Consider the following 24,167-nt stretch of genomic DNA (forward strand, 5'->3'; position numbering starts at 1 on the left):
TTCTTAATCAATTTTTGTGTCTGCTTTTGTTTTTTAAATGCATGAAGTTGATTCTGTACTGTCTATATACTCTTGGATGTCTTCCACAAGAGTGTGGTTAACCTGCCAAGCACCAGACACTGAAAGATAACCTATTCTCCCACTCCCGTGAACTGTTTATTGCCAACAGCTCCTTAGCTAACGATGGGACTTAGTGTTGAACTTCCCTATTCACTATGGAGAATTTTCCTGTTTAATACAAATGAGCATGCCTAGCCTTTTATACAGTGCTGCTACCACTATGAGTTCATTTCTGCATCTTTCCTGCCATGTCAGAAAAGCATGGCTGCCTTGGATTCATTCAACCCCTCACAAGTCTCAAGGATCATTGTTGAAATCATTGACACCACTTCCTCAAGAAACCATTAAATGCCAGTATTTCCTCACGGAAAGCATCCGTTCCTTGTCACTGATAAGGTATTGATGGGGTCCAGGCTCATGCAGGCAACTTCAATGCTTCAATGCATTGAGTTCATGAATTCAATAAATCACATCACTTCCAGATAATGTCATTTTTCAGAACTATTCCTTATGTTCCAGCTCTTATATTTATCCTATCCCATTGTTTTTTTTAAAGTAGAAGGGACATATCTTGGTAATAAAAGAGCACAGGGAAAGATTAATCACAATGAGTCATATGGAACATTGACTAACATTAATTCTATACATGAATTAAGCTGTCAAAAAATGATGCAGTAAAACCATGATTTTCTGTGCTCCACTCTTCAATCAATAAATTGAGCTGGTTAATATTTGGCCTCAAATCACAGAGATCAGCCTGCCTCTGCCTCCTGAGAGCTGGAATTCAGTGCTTGTGTCACCACGGACTAAATCTTACCAAGGAGAAATGGAAAATGTTAACACTATTTTTGTATAATTTCATCATATTTTCATTTTGTTATCATAAATGTCTTGAAATTTAGCAAACAAGTACAATTTTTAAAATAAATAAAAGATAAGTCGTTTTTAAAAGAAATCTGATTTAAATTTAAGTGTGAACTTCTTTGCCTCTTTTCTTTCTTCAAAGAACTTTGCTGATAATTCTGAGAACACATTAAAGAGAACACATATTGCAGCATTTTGTAATTGACAGTGGTAGCTTAATATATCACTGACTTAAGAGAATACCCTTTCCACGTGAGATGAAGCTATTACACATCCAGACTCTCACATGCTCTCTGGGCTGTGATGTTACACGCTTTCCTTCATGGTTATTTGTCATTCTTTTGCTTGTCTTTGTGACTCATTCCCTGGGAAATGTGCTTCCTTTCTTCACATGCTTCGTGTAATCACAGACCTGCTGCCTGAGTGAATAAAGAGCCTTTCTTCCAGATGATTAATGAAAAGCTGTAAATTCTTTTATTCACCGATAAAAAGGAACAGATGCTTTACATCTTGTGGCATCAAAACATTAGTACAAACCTTTGGATCAAAAAGAAAAAAAGAACTGGACCATTTAACAAACACGACTCACCCAGGAGCATATGCTGTGTTATTTATAGATACCAAAACAGACTCAACTTTGAGAAGTATACTGTTATTCTTCAGTGTTTCTGTATTGAAGAAATATCTTTGAAGAAAATTACAAAGAGAAAGTTAACAAAACAAATACAAACCATTCATTTCTCCAGGTCTATGAGAAATATAATCCACATAGTTGTCACACTCAAATAATATTTAATTGTTAGAAAACACCACAGACCACATACCAACAAAGTTATGATAACCTACTTAGGATTTCCTGAAGTTCAGTGAATGACAATAATTTTGGTAAGAGTTTTCTATAAACACATTCAAATTGTTTCTTAGAGAAAAATAGAATTAGAATCTAATTTCTAAAATATGAAATTATAAGAAATATAAACAGTAAGACTATTAACTAATATTCTTGGTAAGTTAGAAAACTTATTCAACATTATTCTTATTCTATATTGGTGTAAAAATTCAAATTGATCATACAGATATCTGTGAGTTTGAGGCCAGCCTGGTCTACAGAGTGAGTCCCATGATAGCCCGTACTGTTTCACAGAGAAACCCTGTCTCAAAAAACAAAAACTAAAACTAAAATCAAACTGAATATAGTATCTTCTTAGGAGAAGATAGGGCGCTAAGTTATTTCTTAGCTCTGTGGTAACACTGAACTCCTAGGTGTATTTGGTGACACAGGATATGGTGACACAGAATTACCAGGAGCTATAGTTCACATGTTCCATTAGAATGTATCAACAATTGTGTTGTGCTCATTGAGATCTATCAGTTCTTTCACAAAGTCTGCCTCTGCTGTATGGATTACAGCTGTTATTGTAAGATTATTCTTTTGATACCACCAAGTTACTAAACACATTTTCTTTACTGCAAGAGAGAATTTATATTTCATAATTTGTATCTATTAGAAAATTTTGAACTGGCTGGAGAGATGGCTCAGTGGTTAAGAGCATTCCCTGCCCTTCCAAAGGTCCTGAGTTCAATTCCCAGCAACCACATGGTGGCTCACAACCATCTGTATTGAGGTCTGGTGCCCTCTTCTGTTCTGTTGCAGTCTACTTCCCATTTTCTTTTCTATCAAGTTCAGTGCTAAAATGCTCTATGTATACTATATTCAGCTATGAATGCTGTCAGCTACAATAATGGCTGACCAACAATATGTGTCCACTAACACAACAGTGACATTAAATGTTATTGGTTAATTGATTCAGTCACTTTCAAAAATACTATTTTTCATTGCTGTCAATTTTTTCTCTATCACCTTTCTTATTCTTACTATGTTATTTGTGCCTTACACTATTAACATAAAATTGTTTTATTATCATATGGTGAGGTGTGGTATATATATTTACTCATATTATATTGTGTATGGATTTTTGTATTCCCAAAGCAATTTCTTATACACTTCTTTAAAAGTTAATTCATATTAAATTTTCATGAGGGATCTTATTGTATATGAAACCTAATACAGGCACTCAGTAACATTCATTTAACATAGTAGTTAGCATAAAGTTGGTACTTAAGCATTGATGGTTAACTAATGGAATGTAGATATATTGCATACTTATGTGAATATTATAATTATCTCCATATTCAAATACTTATTTTAATTTTAAAATAAGAATATTATTATTTATTACTGATAATTTTTAATATTATTAAAAAGGAAAGTCCAGATGGTCATATGAATAAAATATTATATTCCAAGTCAGATCTCTCATAATTAAGATATTGTATTTAATTTTTCTATATATTTTATGTTTTACCATTTTTGATATATTTATATAACATAATACTCATTTTTGAAAATTTAAAATTTCCTTTGTTATTCTAAAGATTTCAATGTGTAATTTTTGTCATGTTTGATTTTTTTAAATAAAATGTTAAAAAAGAAGTTCACTTTGTGGAGCTTTTGTGAACTGTGAACAAGAGATATAATCAAGTAATTATGTAAATAGGTATAAACTTATAAGATCTTAGTACCTGAAGATGGGCAAGGGAGTTGTGAAATGCTGTCTTTTGGAAAGACATGCTTGATGCACATATCAACCAATGACAGCTATCAAGACCTGTACAAGGTCATCAAAACATCAAGCTGTTATTAATTCCATCATGAGTGATGAGGTGCTCTCAAGTCACACTTCAGGCTAAGAAGTGTTGAGCAGCTGATAGTTACTGATGGAAAAAGAGTCCTGTTTCTATGGAAATATGGCCACTGACAGATTTCTTATGCATCAATGAATGGCCCCTATCAATGACCATTCCTGGTCATTATTAAGTAGACTCAGTGAGATATTAATAATAATAAAAAGAGAAAATCAAATTATGAGCAAGATAGACTTAAAGTTGCAAGAGGTAAGTTATAGTTAGATTTTTAAAAAAGGCATTGTGTACATGTATGCAAATTTCAAAGAAATAGTTTTTAAATAAATAAAAATTAGGTAAGAATTAATGAATAAATAAACAAATGAATAAGTAAATAGCTAAAGAATAAAGCACTTTGCTACCATATATGTGTCACTAGAGTCAATTCCCAATAAAGGATAATAATTCTTCATAACTATTAGTTTTTGAACCACATGTGTTAAAAAGAAGTTTTTAAGCAGTGTATCATGATGCACAGGAAGAGTGATGTGGATAAAATAATAAATAAAAAATATTCCAAGAGTGTAAAAACAAAGAATAAATCAATAGAAAAAATAAAAATAATGACTTTTAGAAGTCTAGTTAAAAGAGTAGTTAATTAATATCAAAAATTTTATTCTTCAGTTATTTAATCTTTTGCATCAGTTCAGTTATCATTTAAAAAATACTTTACTTTCTGCCACGTTGTCTGTATGCATGCATGTTCAGAAAGAAACAAAAATTCAAAAGACACATAACAAATAAATGTCCATAAAAAATACACGATCAGCAATATCACTCTTTAAAAATCCAATGATTAGTGTATGAGAAGAGTTTCTGGTCCCTATCAATTTATTATTGATTAGTTACATGAGGGTCACTTATCAGACAATTCAGGTTGAATATTTTAAAGAGGTTGTTGCTATGTTTGTTGTTAGAAAACTTAAAGAACTGAATTCTAAACTAAATATTTCTCTCTAGCTATCATATGAGTGGCATCATCCTATGTTAATACACGCACTAAAAAAAGTAATGGAATGGTTCTGGGGACTGAAAATTTAATGGCAATGTGAAACAATCTACAAATGATGATTACACATATAGGTGTTCTTACAGGAACCTATAAATTCCCAAAATGAAGTTTCGGGATGATATTTATGAAAGGCATAAGTCTTAACATATAATGCCTTAAGGATTTAAGATGAGGTAATGTCCAAATCCCTATCTTGAGCTGTATCAGGATGGAATTAGGCTTGGTTTTGGAACAAGGTCATAGTTCGTGAAGCAATTTCCTGCTGCCTTGCTAATATCTCACTGCCCTTTCAGTACTTATAATACCCTTTTCTGTTGATTCCACATTAAAGACAGCACACAGACATTCTTTAACCTCCCCCCAACCCCACCCCACTGGACGAATAGAAATCTAAAGGGAAGTAATTACAAAAGACCTTGACCTTCTGGCTTCAAAACAACTTCCTGATAATCAGTCTTTCTGTCTTGAAGTTTAGTGAAATGACAATGCGGTGACGTGTTATTGATTGGGCAATTAATTTTGAGTTCAAAGGAAGCTAAACATGGCCTGCAGCAATGTTTCTGCACAGGATAGTCAGTTTTGTCAAAGCAATTTGTTATCATATCTTCAGGGTGCAAGTGACATCTTTACAATAAGAAAATGTCAAATACAATAAAGAAAAAATATTTTCAGACTCCATCTCTTGTGGAAAGGTTTTGTGCAAAAAACATACTTTATTTCAGGTCCTTTTTGAAAATCTCAGGTAACAATAAAATGTTTGTTTCAGAAACTAAAGGATCCTAGAGGTGCAGTGCACTAATTTGTAAGGCTAGCTACGGGTTGTCATCTTCGAGGTGTAAGGGATTAATGGGCAAAGGCTAGCTGCGTGTTCTCCACACAAGTTGCAAGCTCTGCTGGAGCCTACCTTCTCAGGTCTAAAATCCAGGAAGAAAAGGAAGAAGACAGTAAAGTGTTCTGCTCAAATCTGCCAAACGGCTGAGTTTAAAAGAACACAAAAATCAAGCTTTTTTTCTCACTTTCTAAAAAGTTAAGAACATTTTTCTTTTGGTTCCTCTCCTGAAACTAGCTCTTGTAGACCAGGCTGGCCTCGAACTCACAGAGATCCTCCTGCCTCTGCCTCCCAAGTGCTGGGATTAAAGGCGTGCACCACCACCGCCTGGCCTAGTTAAATACAAATTCAAGAATTATAATGAAAAAAAAAAGAATTTAATTTATGGCAGGTTTAAATATTATACATGAGATAACTCATTTTAAAAAGATCTTAAGTGACCTGAGGTATTAAAGACCACCTCTCCTTTCATTGTTTTTTTGATAAAAGCATTATGAGATAGAGTCAACCTATTATCTCAATCTTTATTTTAGTTCATCTTATCAAGTTTAAAACACAAAAATCTTAACTACTCATAAAACTCCCTTTCGCTTTTGTATTATGTCCCCTTAATGTTTAATAGAGCTGTGCTTACCCATGAAAGTAATTAGGAAGATGATAACTTTAAACCATTACAAGTTTGCTTTTGAATATTTTCAAAATAATTGTCATTATTTAATGTGTGTGTGTGTGTGTGTGTGTGTGTGTGTGTGTTATGTGTGCTGTGAGAGGGTGTGAGAAGTCAGAAGACCAATCCAGTACCAATCATCATTTTCTACTTTATTTGAGATAGTTCCTCTTGTTTTGCCATTATGAGTGACTGGCTAGCTTGTCTTAATTCTTCCAGGAATCTCTTATGCCTACCTCCCATTTAACTGTTCCACTGTTTAAGCTTTTCCTCAGGACCTCATGTTGCATTCTATCATGATGGCAGAAACATGATACCAAGTGAAGTGAGAGATGCCAGGAGAGGAAGCCAGAAACAAAGGAAATTGGAGGCTTGCTCTTTTATAGTTGCCCACTTTTTAAATATTTCTGAGGTATCCAAAGTTCAGTCCACCAAGTCAGTAGGGCTCCCAAGACAGGTCTAATCTTCCAGTAGGCACTCTGTTCCTCAACTTCCATCAGCACTTCATTACATGTCATTGAGGTCTAAGCATTCAAATCAAGATGTCAGGGGTACAAAATATATTCAGCATATACCAACAATCATAAATAATGTATGATAACTTTAATTTACTTATTTTTCAAATCTGAGTTTAGGGATTATAATAACACTAAGTGATAGAAACATCTGCTAAAGGAGAACAATAAAAAATGTGACTCAAAGGCCTGGAGAAGTTGGGTTTCCACACACATGTGGCTGTAAAGGCTTATCATCAATGTGGATGAAAAGAGGAGTGAAATTTAAGACATAAAAATTATCAAAAATCAAAAGATTAACTTTATCCTCTCATCTCCATCTTCTTCATTCCTAATTATGTTCATATAAATTGATCCTTATAAAAGCTTCACATTAATATTTGTTTTCTTTTAATACCATAGAGAAAAATTTTCTGTAGAACTCTAAAATTTACCTTCTGGTGATGTCAGTAAGTATTTTAGCAAACTGGCTCTGTGAAAGGCAGACGATGAAGGGAAAAATATTGACTTTTAAACATTGGCAAGTTTACGTTTGGACAGAAGAAGAGGGTTATAGAGGTGGAGCCCAATCTAGCAGCTCTTATTACAAGTATATTTATGATATATGACCTTCGAGTCATTGGCTGCCAATCAACTATACAGAGCAGTACTGTGAATATTTCTTCAACAGGATTTGAGGCCAATTTGGGAAAACATGGTCTACTGCATAAAACGGGTCAATGAACATTGTTTTGAAGATGTGTCTCCAAGTAAAATTCTAAAATATTATTGAGTCAAGATTCCAAAGAAATTTGGAAATACAAATTCTTTCACAATTTAAAACAAGCATTTCATCCTATTTTAAACAGTATTGTAACTATGATAAAATAGCCTTGCAGTTACAGATGTGTTCAGCACTGTATTTGCTTTCTAAATGAGTGCCATCCAAGTAATAAAATCATTTTCAAAATCATGTGAGATTAAGTTTTATAAAATAACAGGCAAAAATTTTCCCACTCAAGAAAATATGAACTTGACAGATTATGTGTGTGATTATGGGAAACTACCTTCCTCTTATTTGTTTTTTTGCAGTGGTAAAATGGTAAAGATTTAATTAATTACAGATTTTATATAAGTAGTAGACTAACTGAATGAAAATAACCTATTATTAAATATTTGAGTTTGGTTAGATCTATATTTAATACTAATCATTTGTATAATTAATGAGGCTAGTGAATAAAACATGGGGTTCAAATTGCCCACAAATAATAAGGATCTTGCTAGGCCCATTGGTTTATATCCACACTTTTTATCTACTTTTGTGTATTTAGATAATTCAGACCCATGATAAGACCCTTTATTATTTGGCAGTTTTCTATCATATATGTAACACTCTTTTAGTCATCACAATACTAGTAACATTCAAATACCTTCAGATGAAATTTATTATAAATTAAATAATTTAATTTTTTTATTTGATTAAAAAATTCTATTTATTCTCTTTCAATAAATAGTGCTGGGAAGTTTTTATATCTATAAATACAAAATGTAATAGGGATGCAGAGAGTACATATTGAAAAAAATTAATCAAAATGAAATATAGACAGATGTAAAATTTGAATACCTTGAATATATCAAAGGAAGAATTCTGAAGATCAACAACAATAAAAAAATGACTAAGTGATATAAATTAGTAAACTAAAATATAGCTGCCCTCTGATTGCCAATGTCAGTAAAGTGAAATTTGGGTTATGAAATTAAACAGATATTTGCAAAATACATATGCATTAAAACTTTTTATTTTAATTCTACAAATAACCCTTAAAATCAATAATAATAAAAATGAACACTAAATTTAGCAGACATGCATAAAAACTAAACAAGCCTTGGAAAAATGATTTATATGCCTGTATATATGCCTGCCCTTGTGCCTGTGTACATGTGTGTGTATCAAATGAGTATTAGAAAGGCTTTTCTAGTTGTAAGCTATGAGAAATAGGCAAATTAAGAGAAATTTCTTCTACATGTCTATTGGAATAACTCAAACCACACTGACACCACCAAATCTTGTGGTTATCTTAAATAACAGACTCTCATTCCATGCAAGTGGGAATCCAAAATAGACTATAAGCATTTGGAATCTGTTCCTTAGAGGACAAAGTGTAGGCTTAATGTTTAATGGAATAAGTATGTTTGTTTTAATGTACCCGAGTGAGTCAAAGTTTATATTTACAAAGGAATCTGTACACATATGTTTATACTGGCTTTATTCATAATTAAAACCAACAAGATTTTCTTTAGCTATGGAATAAATAACGAAGCATGGTTTACCCAGATAATAGGATATCTTTCAATAATATAATGAAGCTATCATGTTATGAGATACACACAAGAAACATCATTGAATACTGATAAGTTAAAGAAACCAATCCTGAAATGCCTTGTACTGTATGGTTCCAACTCTACGCTGCTATAGAAAGGCAAACTAGTCAGACAGTAAAAGGTCAAAGGTTACTAATGACCAATAGGCAAACCTATAGGATTTTTAAGTAAGTGTAACTATGGTGAATAAAACCATATTTGTGAAAACATTGATCAAAATCCAGGTCATAGACAACACATTACTTATGTAAACTATAAATATCAGCTGAAAACAATTGTAATGCACTAATTGGTTGCAATACCTGTCTCTTTTCTTATGTGTGACTGTGGGAAAGGTTATATTTGTATGACAGAAAGCTGCTGTGACGATTGGCCAGTAGCCAGGCAGAAAATATAGGCAGGGTGACCAGGCAGGAAATGGAGGCAGGGCAATGAGAATTCAGGGAAGAGAAGAGTTTCAGTCTGCAGTCGTCAAACGAGGGGAAGCCAGACAGAGCAAACAAGGTGTTGCCTTGCTGAAAAAGGTACCAAGCCACATGGCTAACACAGATGAGAATTATGGGCTAATATAAGTTATAAGAGTTAAAAAGAAGCCTCAGATGCTAGGCCAATCAGTTTATAGTTAATGTAGACCTCTGTTTGATTTCTTTGGACTTAACGATTGCGGGAACCTGACAGGACAGAAACAGTCAACAGAAAGCTATATTATTTGATCAGTTTGCTATGAAGCCCCAAACTTTTTTGAAAATAATATCTACACAAATTAAAAAAAAAACCCTATCATTCTATAAAGCATAAGTCTAGCATCTAAATGGTACACTTACTGACATAATGATATTATGTATGTGTGTAAGAGTACTTGCTGGGTCAGCGTGAGGCGCGGGTGAGCATGCTTATATGGAGGCCGGAAATCCACATTCAAAGATTTTCTTCAATTTCCCTTCAACTTTATTTCCTGGAATGGTCTTTTGCTAAGCTTGAAGATCACTGATTTGACTAGGCTGGCTAATTGATTTGACTTTTGTGGATCTGCTGTATCAATACAATGCTACTTCCAGCTATTTTGTTGTTCTTTTGTTGGTTTCAGAGAACAAACACAGATTGTCATGCTTGCCTAGCAGGTAATTTATCCACCAATACAAGTCATTGACTATGGTCTTTACTCTAATTTATACAAATTATCATGGAGAGATGAAGAGCGTAAATAGTGTAAATTGAAGTAAGAAGTTAAAATCCTCATGTACACTAAAATATTTAAATTGTATGCTGTTCATTTACATTGAATGTACATTTTATTTACATTTACATTTTAACTAAAAGCAATATCATAACATTTGCATGCATTGTGATTGGCTGTTAAAAAAATTATTTTTAAAAATAATTTTTGAACTGGGCGGTGGTGATGCATGTATTTAATCCCAGCACTCTGGAGCCAGAGGCAGGCAGATGTCTAAGTTCTAGGCCAGCCTGGCCTACTAAAGCAAGTTCCAAGATGGGTTCCAAAGCTACAGGAAAAACACTGTTTTATAAAACCAAAAAAATTGTTTTTTAACAATATATATATATTGATTTATAACAATTTTAGAACTTGCAGAAAAGACTACACAATTGTTTCCTGTCTGATGCAGTGAGATTTTCAATCAAAATATAAATTTTTAAAAAATCATTGTCTAAAATGTGATAATACAGAACTTTGAATGATGTAGAACTATGCAAGATTTGCTTAATATTTGTTAGATATCTGATTTTTTCTTTTAGTAAAGTGTTAAGTTTCAAAGTATACTAAACACATTAGCAAAATATATGCATTGCATTTTTGTGATTCCCAGTGACTCTTAAGTACTCTCATAAATACCACATAAAGACCATAGGTTCTCTGGCTCCAAGAATCAAAGAAAGAGAATCAGTCAACGACAGAAGTGAAACATGGCTCTTACTCTGCAGTTCTTTCTCTTTCTAGCTATACTGTCTAAGGTAGTCATTTTCAACTTGTGTTTCATGAGACCTTTGGCATCAACTGTCAGATATCCTGTGTATCAGATATTTATATTACAATTTGTAACAGTGGAAAATTAGTTGTAAAGTAACAATGTAAATAATTTTATGGTTAGGGATCTCCAGAACATGAGGCACTGTATTAAAAAGTCACAGCATTAGGAAAGTTAAGAGCCATTGGTCGAAGTCAGCTTATTTACTCCTTTACTATTAAAACATTGCTGTCATTGAAGAGCTCCAGATGCACACAGACTGTGCTGTGATTTATCATCTTTTGCTTGCTGTGCCATAAACCATAGTTTTGTTTTTACAGTCTGAAGGGTAAAGACTACTCATATCTAAAAAGTAAATTTTAGTGAATGGAACCATGTAGCATTTCTACTATTCTGATTTCCCAAGGATTAGTAATGTGCTGCAGTTTAACGAGAACTGGCTTCTTTATGTTGCTATAGAAACTTATGATTGATATAAGGTAACGAGGATTTCTGTGTGTTTCATTCCTCAGAACACCAAGAAGAATAAAAAATAATCAACATATGTAAGCACTAATGGTGATTTCCTTGAAGATAGTGAAGTCCATTACAATCAAATAAATTCAAGAACATGATCATTTTGTTGATACTTTCTTAATGAAGTGAGATTTAGTTTCTCAGAGATTTTTACATAAGAAAATCATTTAAGTTTTTATCAATCTTTCAATAACAAAGTTTCTCTTGGTTAGGAAAACAAAAGAACAAAGAAGCCCTGCCCTGCTCATGCACACATTTAATCCCAGCACTCAGGAGGAAGAGGCAGGCAGATCTCTGTAAACTCAAGGTCAGCCTTGTACACAGGAGCTAGTTCCAGGACAGGATCCAAAGCTACAGAGAAACCATGCCTCAAAAAACAAACAAAGAAAAAAGCAAACAAAACACTAATGGAAATGAAGAGAAAAGTATTATGTGATGAGGTCTAGACTTCTGGCTTTCCATGTTTTAAAATTTGCAACAAAAGTCCTCTATTTTAAACATGCCCAATTTTAAATAATTTATGTCCGAAGTACAGCAGCATGTGCCTATAATTTGTTGTTTTGAATTGTTTCTTTCTTCACTCACTGATCTGCTGAGAGACATTTAGCAACAGGAGACTATTTGTCTATTTGATTACACTTTCAAAGAAGAGAAGATCACACCTGGCAATCTCTTCTGTTATAAACATATAAGTATACAATTAACTTAAACACACACCTTCAATAAATAATACCATCCATAATGCTTAAAAATGTGATTTCCATAAATGATTAGTCATTAAACAACATAAATTGAAATTATAATTATTATGATTCCAGGTAAACATAGATTGTACTATGTTTGAGTCATATTTTCAGATATGAACTCAGTAGAATATTTCAATATTTGAAAAATTAGAAAGAAAAATAGAATTTTGAATTCAGTGTTTTTAATCATATGTTTATTCCTTGCTCATCAGATTACTTTTTTATTTGTCTCCCTGGTGTAAGGCCTCTGGCTGAGGTAGAACCAGCAAGATCCAGATCTTTCCGTTTACATCAAAATCTTGTCATTTTGAACAAGAATTTAAGGGGCAAGAAAAAGAGAGAGGATCCTTCACACATTTTGAATAGTATTTGTAGAGACACAAACAATTTTCTTTTCATGGAGAAATTGTTATCCCATGTTCATTTCATAAACAATCAAATGCTTGAAGAGCTCTTTGAAAATTCTGTAGATATTTTTTGCATGCAAAATAATACGTGATTAAAAAGCCAGTTAATTGTTAGTCTCCTCTTTCAAGGCGTTTTTGATTATTTCAAATTTATTTTGATTTTGTCAAAAGAAACTAGTTCAATTAGATTGTAAGTCTATTGAGACTATCAATACCATCTGTATATAGTTCCAAATACAGATTGTATAGCAATTTTATACATCTCACTGAGTATATATTTAATCAATTAAGATGCCACGCATGCATATATATTTGACCAAGTAGAGATCACATATATGTACTTCAATAAATAGATATCAATATATAGGTTGATAGCAAAATCCTGTTTTATGCAGTGTTATAACCCATTACTCTAAAATGTCGTGTTAATGAAAAAGGGTTTATATATGTCACATTTTCAGTCCTGCTTCAAATCCCGAGCCTTTGAAATTAGTTGGCTGAGGCATCAAGGAATTTTAAGGCAGCTTAGATGACGCTTCAGTTTGTTTAACGTGGCATCAGTAAACGAGGCTTTCTCCCTCCAGAAGGTTGATTGCGAAAAAGCAACATCACTGATATAATTATTTCTTCTAAAGATTTTAAAATTTCCATCCCATGGTGGAGTTCAATGGAAATGTGCAAAGACACTGTCTTAAATTTACAAGAAATAACATGTTATTTACTGATTAATGTAACTTTTCATATAAATCTTATATATAACTTGCATGTAACAGATTATGATATGATTAAAAATATTGATGTTGGAATATTAAACTACTGTCAGTACATTACAGAAATTCAATTTCTGTACATGACTCAAGATATATGGAGATAAAAAACAAAAATAGAATAATTTGATTGAAACAAGAAGTTAACCTTATATAAGTAAATGTTTTTAGGTGATCAATTTATATGGTAAAGATGAAAGTACTGCAATATAAGAATTGTACTTCTGGGTGACTCTATTAGCTCCAAAGACCAAATCAATTTCTTGAAGAAATAATGCAACAGTTTTTATTTATTTACTAGGAATAAGAATACTAAATCAAAGTAAAGTAAGCAAAGAATTGGAAGATACTCACAGATCATAAAAACTCATTGAAGGTAGTATCAATAATCGATATTTAGTAGGAAAATAAATCATAAATTAATATTCACTTATGAAAGAAATCTTTAATTACTTAAAACATTGTACTCTTTGGAAATTATGTGATTGACATGTCCTTTAAGTTATATGCAGTTCTTTTTACTGTCTGTAATAATTGGGATATCTATAACTTGAGGCCTATACTTAAATGATTTCACAAAAAAAACTTGGATCCTCTTGACTGTAGGTTAAAAAGTTAAGACTATTAACTTCAACAATGGAATACACACAGATGTAAAAATATTACTCCACTGAAAAAAGAAGTGCATTCCTAAATGCATGTTTTTTTTTTCATGCATGTATATTCTTGCATGCATGGATCCGCTCCAAAGGTCCCTAAGGCATGGAAACTTTTTAGATCTTGCTAATACATCTATGAATATGATTAGGATAAAAATATTGGCAGAAACTCAACTGAGTAGGAGAAATATGATAACATATTTTCTAATCTAAATAAAACTTGATTCTTCTTTTCAATGTGTAGTGTATAAATCTCTCCTTCTAGAGATTAGTGATTGCTATACTGAGTAAATATTCTCCATAAATATAAAGTATTCTTTATTTACATGCATTTAACTAAAAATTTTTACATTATAAAAACAAAAGCATATGGATCTTTCCAATTTCAGGAAGTTAATGAAGAGAAGTTGATTTAAAATGAAGATTAAAAGTATGAATTTTATTCATGTAAGAAATAATTTACAATTTAAATCTATTGAATGTGATTATGCTCAAGACTTAGATCTAGTCTTCAAACCTTTGGGAACAAGCCTTCCAGGATTGACATTAGGGAAAAAAATATGAGTAGTGAAAGATGAAACACCTGGTAGAACACTCAGACATTGCTTAGATACATTGTTAAGTACATTAATAAAGTACGTCCTTATAAAATGGTCTCTCTCTCCTCTCTCTCTCTCTCTCTCTCTCTCTCTCTCTCTCTCTCTCTCTCTCTCTCTCTCTCTCTCTCTCGTGTGTGTGTGTGTGTGTTTGACAAAGTTCTTATGTGTACATGCAAACAGAATTATTTTTTTTCTATTTGCAGAGAGTATCCTGAGGTGAAAATCATGACATGATTGAATCACAGCTAAGAGCAATTGATTGAAACACATTTGAAAATAGTTTTCATTAGTTTTATTGTAGTGATCAGTAATTTTAACTTTCTTAAAAGGCACCCAAGAATAATTATTTTTTGTGAACCAAAAATATACAAAACTGTACAGAATAAATAGTTCATAGAAATCTAGTGATACCTTCCTGTAAAATAAAGCTACATCATCCCTCTTCCTGAGGCAACTCAAAACACTTACCTGTAGAAGTGCCTTTTCTCCTAATCTATGGCATCTATCAGTGTATGTCAACAAAAATAAAATAATCTTTACTATTCATTTTATACATTTGAATTACTTGCCACAAAAGCCATATATCTATCATTGTCATCCAGTTGTACAAATGATTAACACTATGAAAGGAAGTGAATTCACTAAATGTTCTAATCATATATACAGTATAATCTCAGTAGCATTTGAAAAATTATCCCAAGAATAGAACGTTTAACACAAATGACATACCTTAGTTCACAGCAGCTTTACACCAAGAACATCCTCACAAAATGTGTAGAGAAAACTAACACGTTTGCTTATTTATCCCACATGAACTATTTGTCGTCTGTGTTTTCATTCAGAAATCTTGCAACTTGCATTTATTTATTCATCCTTTGTTGAAAACCATGAATCATTAATGGCCCACATAATTACAGATTTACATTTTGTATTTGCTATTGCCATTTGTAAATTTGAGTTCCAGTTCCCTTTGTATTTATTATGAGAAAATTTAGTGTGTTTTACAACTTGTATTTCTGACATGTATTGGTTATGAATACATCTCATTCATACTATATATATTTATATCTACAGTTATATTATTAACTGATAAAATCCAATTTTATTCAGCCATGGATAAAGTATTCCAGAAAACTGAAGCTATTTAGATGGTCAACCCTTTAGGTGCTTAAGAGGAATTCTATGAAATACTTTTAAACATAGGGAGAAACATTACTATAATCCTTACATCAGTTATATGCAAGGACTTCTTTTGTTTGGAACAGGCAAAATTGCCTGAAGATAATGCCATGGCTTCCCCAATGATCCCTGAGTTTCACTTTCTTCTTTTTTATTTCCCACAGGATTCCTACTGTATTGAGTTCTGATGGATGACACTCATGTAAGGCACTTATTTCCAAGGTGTGGACTTTAAAATAGAATCACAGTATTTCTGCGAAAGCCCACAAAGAACCCATCTATGTTTGCTGCTCCAAGACTTCTAAATAGTCAGGTTCAGCATGCAAGTTAGCTTTAAGCTCAAAATATTCATTTTTAGTCTGCTCCACCAACACCTTCCTCGGCCGTGAGTACATCAATGTTTCCATTAATTTCAATTCCTCATGGGCTCCAGGATAGTTGACTTCCACATCTGACTGGAGCTGCGCAATGTTTTTTCTTAGGTACTCAGTGATGCCCAGTTGCTGAAGTTCCCTTTCTTTCTCCAAAATGTTCCTATATAATGAACTTGCATCTTGAAAGGATAAAAAATCTGGTGAATGATCTGTAGTTTTGTATTTCATACTTGAACCTGTAAGTGGTGAATGATTTTCCCGTTCTAAGAGGCTCCTCTGAAGAGGTTTTGCATCAGTTCCTTCTTTATCATTCCTTTCTTCAACTTCTTCCAAATGCTTAGGACCAAAGGACGGACTTCTGTAGACATGGACCATGGGGCTCACCATATGCTGCTCATAGAGAGAGGCAGAGGGTCTTTCTGTCCTGTGGTGAGTTGTTTTATGACCATACATGCTGTAATGCAAGTGTACAGGACTGTTCTCTCTCACTTGCTCATCTCCTTTTTTCTTTTTATATCTTCTCCTACGGTGGAGGACAAGGACCACAATCCCCGCAGCACAGAAGACAATAGTTAGGAACACAATCAAAAGTCCTAATATTAGAACTGACAGAGGGATAGCGTCAGTGAGAGAACTTAAAATGGTACCAGCTGTATCTGTGTCTGTTGTGGGAGAAGTCACCATGATGTAGCTTGTCTGAGTTGGCAAGGAAGGGTTATTCACTAAACCAGGGCACAGAAGTTCACTGTTGAGGGCCTTTAGTTCCTTTTTGTCAAGATGCCCTGGGGACGTGCAGAGGATATCATCTGTCATGGTGTTTTTGCCAAGCTTGTGCAACCATTGTTGCAATCCAACTAGGTCACAGGAACAGTCCCAGGGGTTATCCTCAAGGTCAATCTGGACCAATGAGTCAAGGTCATCTAAGATATTACTTACAGGTAAATGAGTGAATTGGTTTGTTTTAAGATTGACTCTAGTTAGAGGAACACCTAAAAAAATATGTGGTGGTAAAACTTGAAGGAGGTTGTTATTTAAATAAAGAACTTTCAGTTTAGGCATTGTGTTAAAGGTCCCTGGCAATATTTCCTTTACTGCATTATATTCAAGATACAAATACTCAAGGCTGTGAAGACCAAGAAACATGCCTTTATTCAGTTTGGTTAGATGATTACCGTTGAGATAGAGCTTCTGTAGTCTTGTTAGATTCATAAATGATCCTTCTTCAAGAACTTCAATACGATTGTTTCCCAAGTGAAGCATTTCCAAAGTGAAGTATTCCATCAGATCAGACTTCACTAAGGTATGAATAATATTGCCCGCAAGAATCAGCTTTCTAGGATTTTGTGGAGGAGGCTGTAGATCTGACAAGCTTTCAATATTGCGTTCTTGACAGTGGATTAGAAGTCCCGATGGAGAGAGGACTTTGCAGTTGCAAGGAATAGGACAGTATGGTATTGGAAGTTGAGTAGATGGCTTTGTCAGATAAGGTATCAAGCCTGGTGCTTTGGTAGGTTGTTTTAAAATGGATGTATTCTTGGATGATAGGCGGCTGTCACTTGAAGATGTTATGGCCAGCAAAGATCCCGATGGATCCTCATGTTCTTCATACACTGGTGGAGTAGGACACATTGATTCCTTTTTCAGGCGACTCAGTATGCTCCCTTTGAAAACTGGAGGACTGTTACACACAACATCACCAATTATGGACTGTGGAGGCATGTTTTCTAACCAGTTCTTTAGCTGCAATAATTCACAATTACAGGCCCACTTATTGTCCTCCAACTGGAGATCCAGTATCCGTCCAATATGTTCCAAAAAACCAACATAAGGCAATGTTTGCAACTGATTTCCACGAAGATCTAGATGGGTTAAAGGAACAAATCGAAATATGTTTGGAGGAAGACTCTCAATAGCATTATCATTTAAAATTAACACTTTCAGCCTATTGAGCTTGCTGAAGGCACTTGGTTCAATAATTGTAATAAAATTATTATCAGCCTGCAAGAATTCCAGGTTTTCCAAACCCTGAAAAGTGTCCTCTTTAAGAATTTCCAGAGAATTGTGATTGATATGAAGTTGCTTAAGAAGTCCAAGGCCGTTAAATGCACCAGCCTCAATATCTGCAATGTTGTTAAATCCAAGGTGTATTGAGAGAGCTTTGGCAAGCCCAGAAAAGGCATTGGTGTGAAGCACTGTCAAGCCATTATTTAATAAGCTTAACTGGAAAGGTCGTGATGGTGGCACACTTATTTGGGATAATTTATTGATGCCCTTTTCTTCACAATTTATCAGCATTATGCCATCTTTTTCTTCACAGTTGCAAAGAGTGTCACAAGAATCTCTGACAGGGGGCATCGGTGATTGGGACTGTAAAGATAGACAGGCAAGGAGAGCTGGGTAAAGGAGATGAAGCCACAGCTGCATGATGTCCTATGCTTGGATTTGACTCTGCAAAAAAAAAAAATGCAATAACAAGGGATTTTAATGGGAAAATCAAGGAGATGTGTCTGACAGGTTTTTGTATACAAAGAAAATACCTCTGAAACTATGAATAGCTTGCTAGCTGGCTGCATGTACGTATTCTTTTAGTATTTGGTTAAATATTTAATTTAGACAAGGCTGTTTAGTTAACTTTAACTTGTACATTGTTCAAGATTTAGGTCAGTTAAAGTTTATAATAATATATCAGCACATGTGACCACAGTTGCTAAAGACTCGGCTTTTTATAAATAAGAGAATTGCTTCCTGGTTAACTAGACACTCCATGATGTCCGAAATTGAATATGTGGATATACATTGTCTTATTTTTCCCTGCTACAAATTCCCTTCAGTTCCATAAAAACATAGCAAATACACACACACACACACACACACACACACACACACACACACACACACACACACAAGTTAAAATCATATCAAACACTGGGGATAAAGAAATGATGCAAAGTAGGTATGTAAGTGTATGTATATCTGTATGTGCATGTGTGTTTATAGGAAACCAAAACTTAATGATTTATGTACAAATGTATCTCTGTTTTAACTTGTTCTGGTTTTAAAGAATATATTCATACTATCGATAATTTATTTTAAAAGATAAGAAAGATATGTCTTTTACTACATAATAAAGCTTAGCAGGAAAACAATTACTCAGTTTTGACTATTCTTTCTAGGGTAGTTTGTACAAGCTTCTGAATATCAAATGTATATGCTTAAGAATACCCACACTTTGAAAAAGTCACACATGTAATTTTGGATTTCTAGATGTGAAATCCTTTTTAATTTCAGCATTAATGAAGTAAAACTTAACTAAATAAAAAGAAAACAATCTTTAATATTCATTTCAATATACTGTAAAAATAAAACCATGCCTCATGTAAAAGTCTGGCCAATGACTTGCAAAGGATACACTAAGCAGGCTGCAGGACATTGAATGCCATCACAAAATTAAGCTTTCAATAGGTCATGCATTTCAAACAATGAGCTCTAAAATAAAATTAACTCTGTAAAAATGTATGCCTAAATTGTATCAAAATGATAGCTTAGGAATACAGCCATGTTTCTAAATGCCCACAAAGCTGCAAGTGTAGATGTCAATCAGTAATACTCAGAAAGACTCATGTTAAAATGACTGCAGTGGCAGACACATATAACTCTAAATACATAGAAACTTTTCCTTTCCTTAAATATTTAGCTACAAGTAGATAAATGAAATAGAAAAACAAGCACCATATCTCACAACTATTGAGGGCTACAAATAAATGCTTTCAGTTTTGTAGATAAAATATAAATACTAACTTTACTAACTTTGATTAGAATGAATGTACAATCAAATAAAATATCCCACAATTTGTCAATGAGACTAAAAGTAATCCTTGCTCCATGAAAATATATTGTTTCCTTGGAAACATACAGTCCAAAGTTTCAGGAAGGCAAACAACAACGGAAGGAACAAAGCAATAGAAAGCCTTTGCGTGTCAAGACAAAGTTAGGAGGTTTTACATTTCCACAGGGAGACAGACTGATTTAAAACAATTCTGAGAGCTCTGCTCAGAACTAAGAAGCTTGTGTTGGAGCCCTCAGCTTGTGCCTTGGCTCACGAAAGTCTAAGCAATTCATAAATTACTAACAAGGGGTTTGATTTATTTCATCAATTGCAGCATCCTGAGAACACAGTAAATATTTTCCAGATGGTAATAGTTTATTTTTATCTTATAAGCAACTTATGCTATCCAAAAAGTGCATGGAAAAAATTGTAATCTTTTCAGGAATACACAAGGCTTTCAAGAATCAATCTCTATTTCACGTATCTAACACAATCTTACAATAGTAACGACTGCATTTGCAAATTATCAAGGAATGCACATTTGCCTGACAGAACCTTATCAAAGTATCATATGAAGTTCAAAGAATCGTCTAGTATTGGGCCCAGACTTGAAAGTCAACCAGAACATTTAATGTTTCCTCAGGAAGCACATACATTTTTAGTTTATAATCACAAACCACATGTTTTAAAGGAAATAATAGTATATTATGATCCGCTTGTTCCTACGCAGCTGTTGAACTAAACGCCGGTTGCTGAAGAGAACAGGCATCTGCTACAGTGTTAGCTTGGCCAGTAAACAAAAATGAAACCGAGTAAGTATCCTTTAAGGAAAAGATGAGAGAGAAAGAGAGAGAGAGAGAGAGAGAGAGAGAGAGAGAGAGAGAGAGAGAGAGAGAGAGAGAGAGAGAGAGATTCACTGGTTTCATGATAATGCAAACACCCATATAAGAAAAGGCTGGAAGCATTCCTCTTACCTGTAAAGCAGACACTTCCTGGCACTATCAAAATGCACAGCTGGAAGAGGTGTCCAGAGTCAATCAGTTTCTTTATTTAAAAACAAATCACCGACTTCAGTGCGCTTACTCCTCAAATATCACTTTGCATCAAGTCCCGGAGGTTCAGAAAGTTAAAACATCTGGCCAAAGACAAAACAGTGAGCACTTATTTTCAGTGAAAGTGTTGCAGGCAGAGCGCAGACTGGAGCATCCTGAAGCCGTAGTCCTTTTCCTCCCAATTAATATTCACGGCATACTTCGCAGCAAAGCTGACTTTGCTTTGCATATAGTTAACCATTGACAAGCTGCTGATCACAGTAAACAAACAAGATGTTTTGCCGAGCTGGGGGTGCTCACTCTTGTTTTCTTGGGCTGTAGATCCAGACTGCTGCAATGCCCTCCTTCTTCTCTTTCTAGTCTTTCTAGTTAGCTCAGTTTCTTATTAGTCAGATTGCCAAAGACTGGGAGGTAGGCGTAAATAAAGAGACTTCTTGGCTTTTGACTCAGCCTTTAAGCCCTTCCCCATCAGAAGTGCTTTAATCTGCCAGTGTCATATAACACAGGAGACAGCTCCACCTTGGGACTGTTCAACTCCTCCTATTTCTGCCAGCGGCCCTCGCACTGCTTTGCAAGGAATACAGAGCAAATGAATTTTGATGCAAATAATCACATGTGGCTTGAAATGCTTAATAATGTGTTCTGTTATAAAAGAAAGCTGAATAACACAGTGTTAGAATGTTTCCTTGCCAGCAGTGTGCTGCACACACACACACACACACACACACACACACACACACACACACACACACGACACAAATGTACACTGAAATGACAAGCAGGCTGCCTGCAGAATTGTTACTTCCTCTCATTTAAAGACTCTTGTTTGGAGTTGAAATTGGCCACGAATTAAATTTTAAAATGCTAACAAAAACTGCTTCACTGAAGAACATTTTTGTTTTTCATTCATTCTTTAAAAAAGAAATCAAAAGCCTTATGTGTGAGTCTAACATTCAGGCTTCATTATTTATTCCTCTAGAGGTGATGATTTATAATGAAATTAAACTATGTGTTATTGCTGCATCTCTTTCTTTTTTTCAGATCTTTGTTTATAATTAAAAGGCAATTATTTTTAAAAGGTATTTAAACAAGTAAGATCATTGACATTGGTTTTTAAGAGGAATGTCATATCAGAAAATATGAAATTATATCTAATAAATCAAAGTAAAATAAGTTACATATGTTTTCTTTTTTCTCTTAAATTTTATCTGGAGGCAAGAGGCTGGCACTGCAAGGATAGAGAACAGATTCACAGGGCAGGAAATGAATGGAATCAAGATGCATGATGTGAAAGACACAAATAATAAATAAAAAGATTTTTTTTTTTAAGAAGTAAGAGAGTTGAGAATCTCCAACCATCTGCTGAAGACAGAGTTTCCTCAATGTATTGTTTTAGTGCTGGAAGAAGAACCCCTAGAGAAAGACAAGTCTGTGCTCAGAATTTCATCATGGCAAATGGAGGTGTGTGCTCTACATTTACCCAGCAGCAGCCGTGTGTGAACATAGACCTGTTTTTCAGTAGCAGGCGTCCTCTATCTTGAATTATTTGGCTATATATTATCATTTTAGTTCATGAATTTCTCTTTAATTAACAAGAGGAATGAAGAGAGTTAAGATGCTTTAGGTTGAGAGTATCAGTGTCAAAATGCTTTCCAATCGTTCCTAAGGACTTTTGTTTATTCCCAGCCCTGAAAGAAATCTCGCTTGTTCTGTAACATCCAACTGAAAGAAGAAGACTTGTTTCCAGTACAATCTGTAAAATTTCAACAAAATAAAAATGATGAAATCTCATGTCTAAGCCTGATCTTAGGTTTAGCAAAACATAAACCTTAGAGCACCATGGTCCTTGGAAACTTCCTGTTCCTAGTCTTCATTCACTGCAATAATCAGCTCTTCCATTTGAGAGACACAGAAAATCCAAAGCCAATGAAAGGAGCATATTAACAATTGCTACAAATAATGGTTCCTTTAACATGTTTTCCTATCTTTCCCAGTTTACGGTACTGTAATTGATATAAAAAAAATGATCAGCAATCAGCATAATAAGTTTCCTTACCCTTCTCATTTAAAGCACACACAAATTAATTTCAAGATGGGATATGTTCAAAATTAATGTGAGATATACACACACATGCATCTATAATATCTCTTCACACATACAGGCACACACACACACATATGGTTACATTTTAATTTTCTGTGTAGCAATACCTTTGATATCTAGACTATGCAATTCTAATAGGTAAACGTGTAATTATTTTATTTAAATGGAGAATATTATACAACTAAAAAAAATGAATCTATTTTTGTTGGTCTCTTTAGAAGTGTGTGGAGTCAGATTTAGAGTTATGCATTAAAATTTATGTTGAAGCCCGGTGGTGTTCCTGCATTCCTTAGCCCAGCACTTGGGAAGTAGAGGCAGGCATATCTCTGTGAGTTTGAGGCGATCCTGGTCTACATAGCGAGTTCCAGAACAGCCAGGACTGTTGCACAGAGAAACCTTGTCTCAAAAAAAAAATGTTGAATAGTTGCACATATTCCAGATCTTATGGAGGAGACAGAAGTCATCTTAATTGCAAAACACAAAGTTTAGATGGGAGATAATTTAGTAAAATTTGGGGATATGAATGCATACCCGTGGGATATGTAGAATGAGAAGGCAGAGACAAAGCATGGAAAAGAAGAAAGAAAGAAAAAAATAAAACAAGGGCCAGGGTTGTGTAGCTCAGGTGGTATTTTCCAACATTTCTGACACCCTTCCTGGATCCCCAATGTTGCATAAGGTCCTTGATCATGGAATAATATGGATAAGAATTCCAGGGGCAAATTTGTGGGGGAATGATTGATATAGAAAGGGTCTGCCCGTATTTTATTATTCAATAAACAGTTCTGAACTGTGTCAGTGGAGGAAGCTAGATGAGAAGAGGCAGCAACAGCAGCATTGATAAATCTGCCCCTCCCCACTCTTGACTGTGGATGTATTGGAAGGCTCCTGTCTTTA

The 24,167-nt window shown here is 34.0% G+C and overlaps 1 protein-coding gene across 2 annotated transcripts in view; it reads right to left on the bottom strand.

The window, feature by feature from the left end:
- The window catches only part of Slitrk6 (SLIT and NTRK like family member 6), a 78,823-nt gene extending 57,106 nt beyond the window's left edge, over positions 1-21,717 (bottom strand). The window contains exons 1-2 of one of the 2 annotated variants that reach the window (XR_012907957.1): positions 21,089-21,638; positions 15,465-18,736 (exon numbers count right to left, since the gene is read on the bottom strand). Coding sequence is in view for 1 of the 2 variants with exons in the window: in XM_075949771.1 (XP_075805886.1) it covers positions 16,193-18,712 (2,520 nt within the window). In the remaining variant the exon portion in view is untranslated. Of the gene's footprint in view, positions 1-14,993; positions 18,737-21,088 lie in introns of those variants that run through there. The other variant, XM_075949771.1, reaches the window with a different exon arrangement.
- Positions 21,718-24,167: the final 2,450 nt, after the last annotated feature.

The sequence above is a fragment of the Microtus pennsylvanicus genome, chromosome 15 (assembly GCF_037038515.1).
Source record: "Microtus pennsylvanicus isolate mMicPen1 chromosome 15, mMicPen1.hap1, whole genome shotgun sequence".
NCBI lineage: Eukaryota > Metazoa > Chordata > Mammalia > Rodentia > Cricetidae > Microtus > Microtus pennsylvanicus.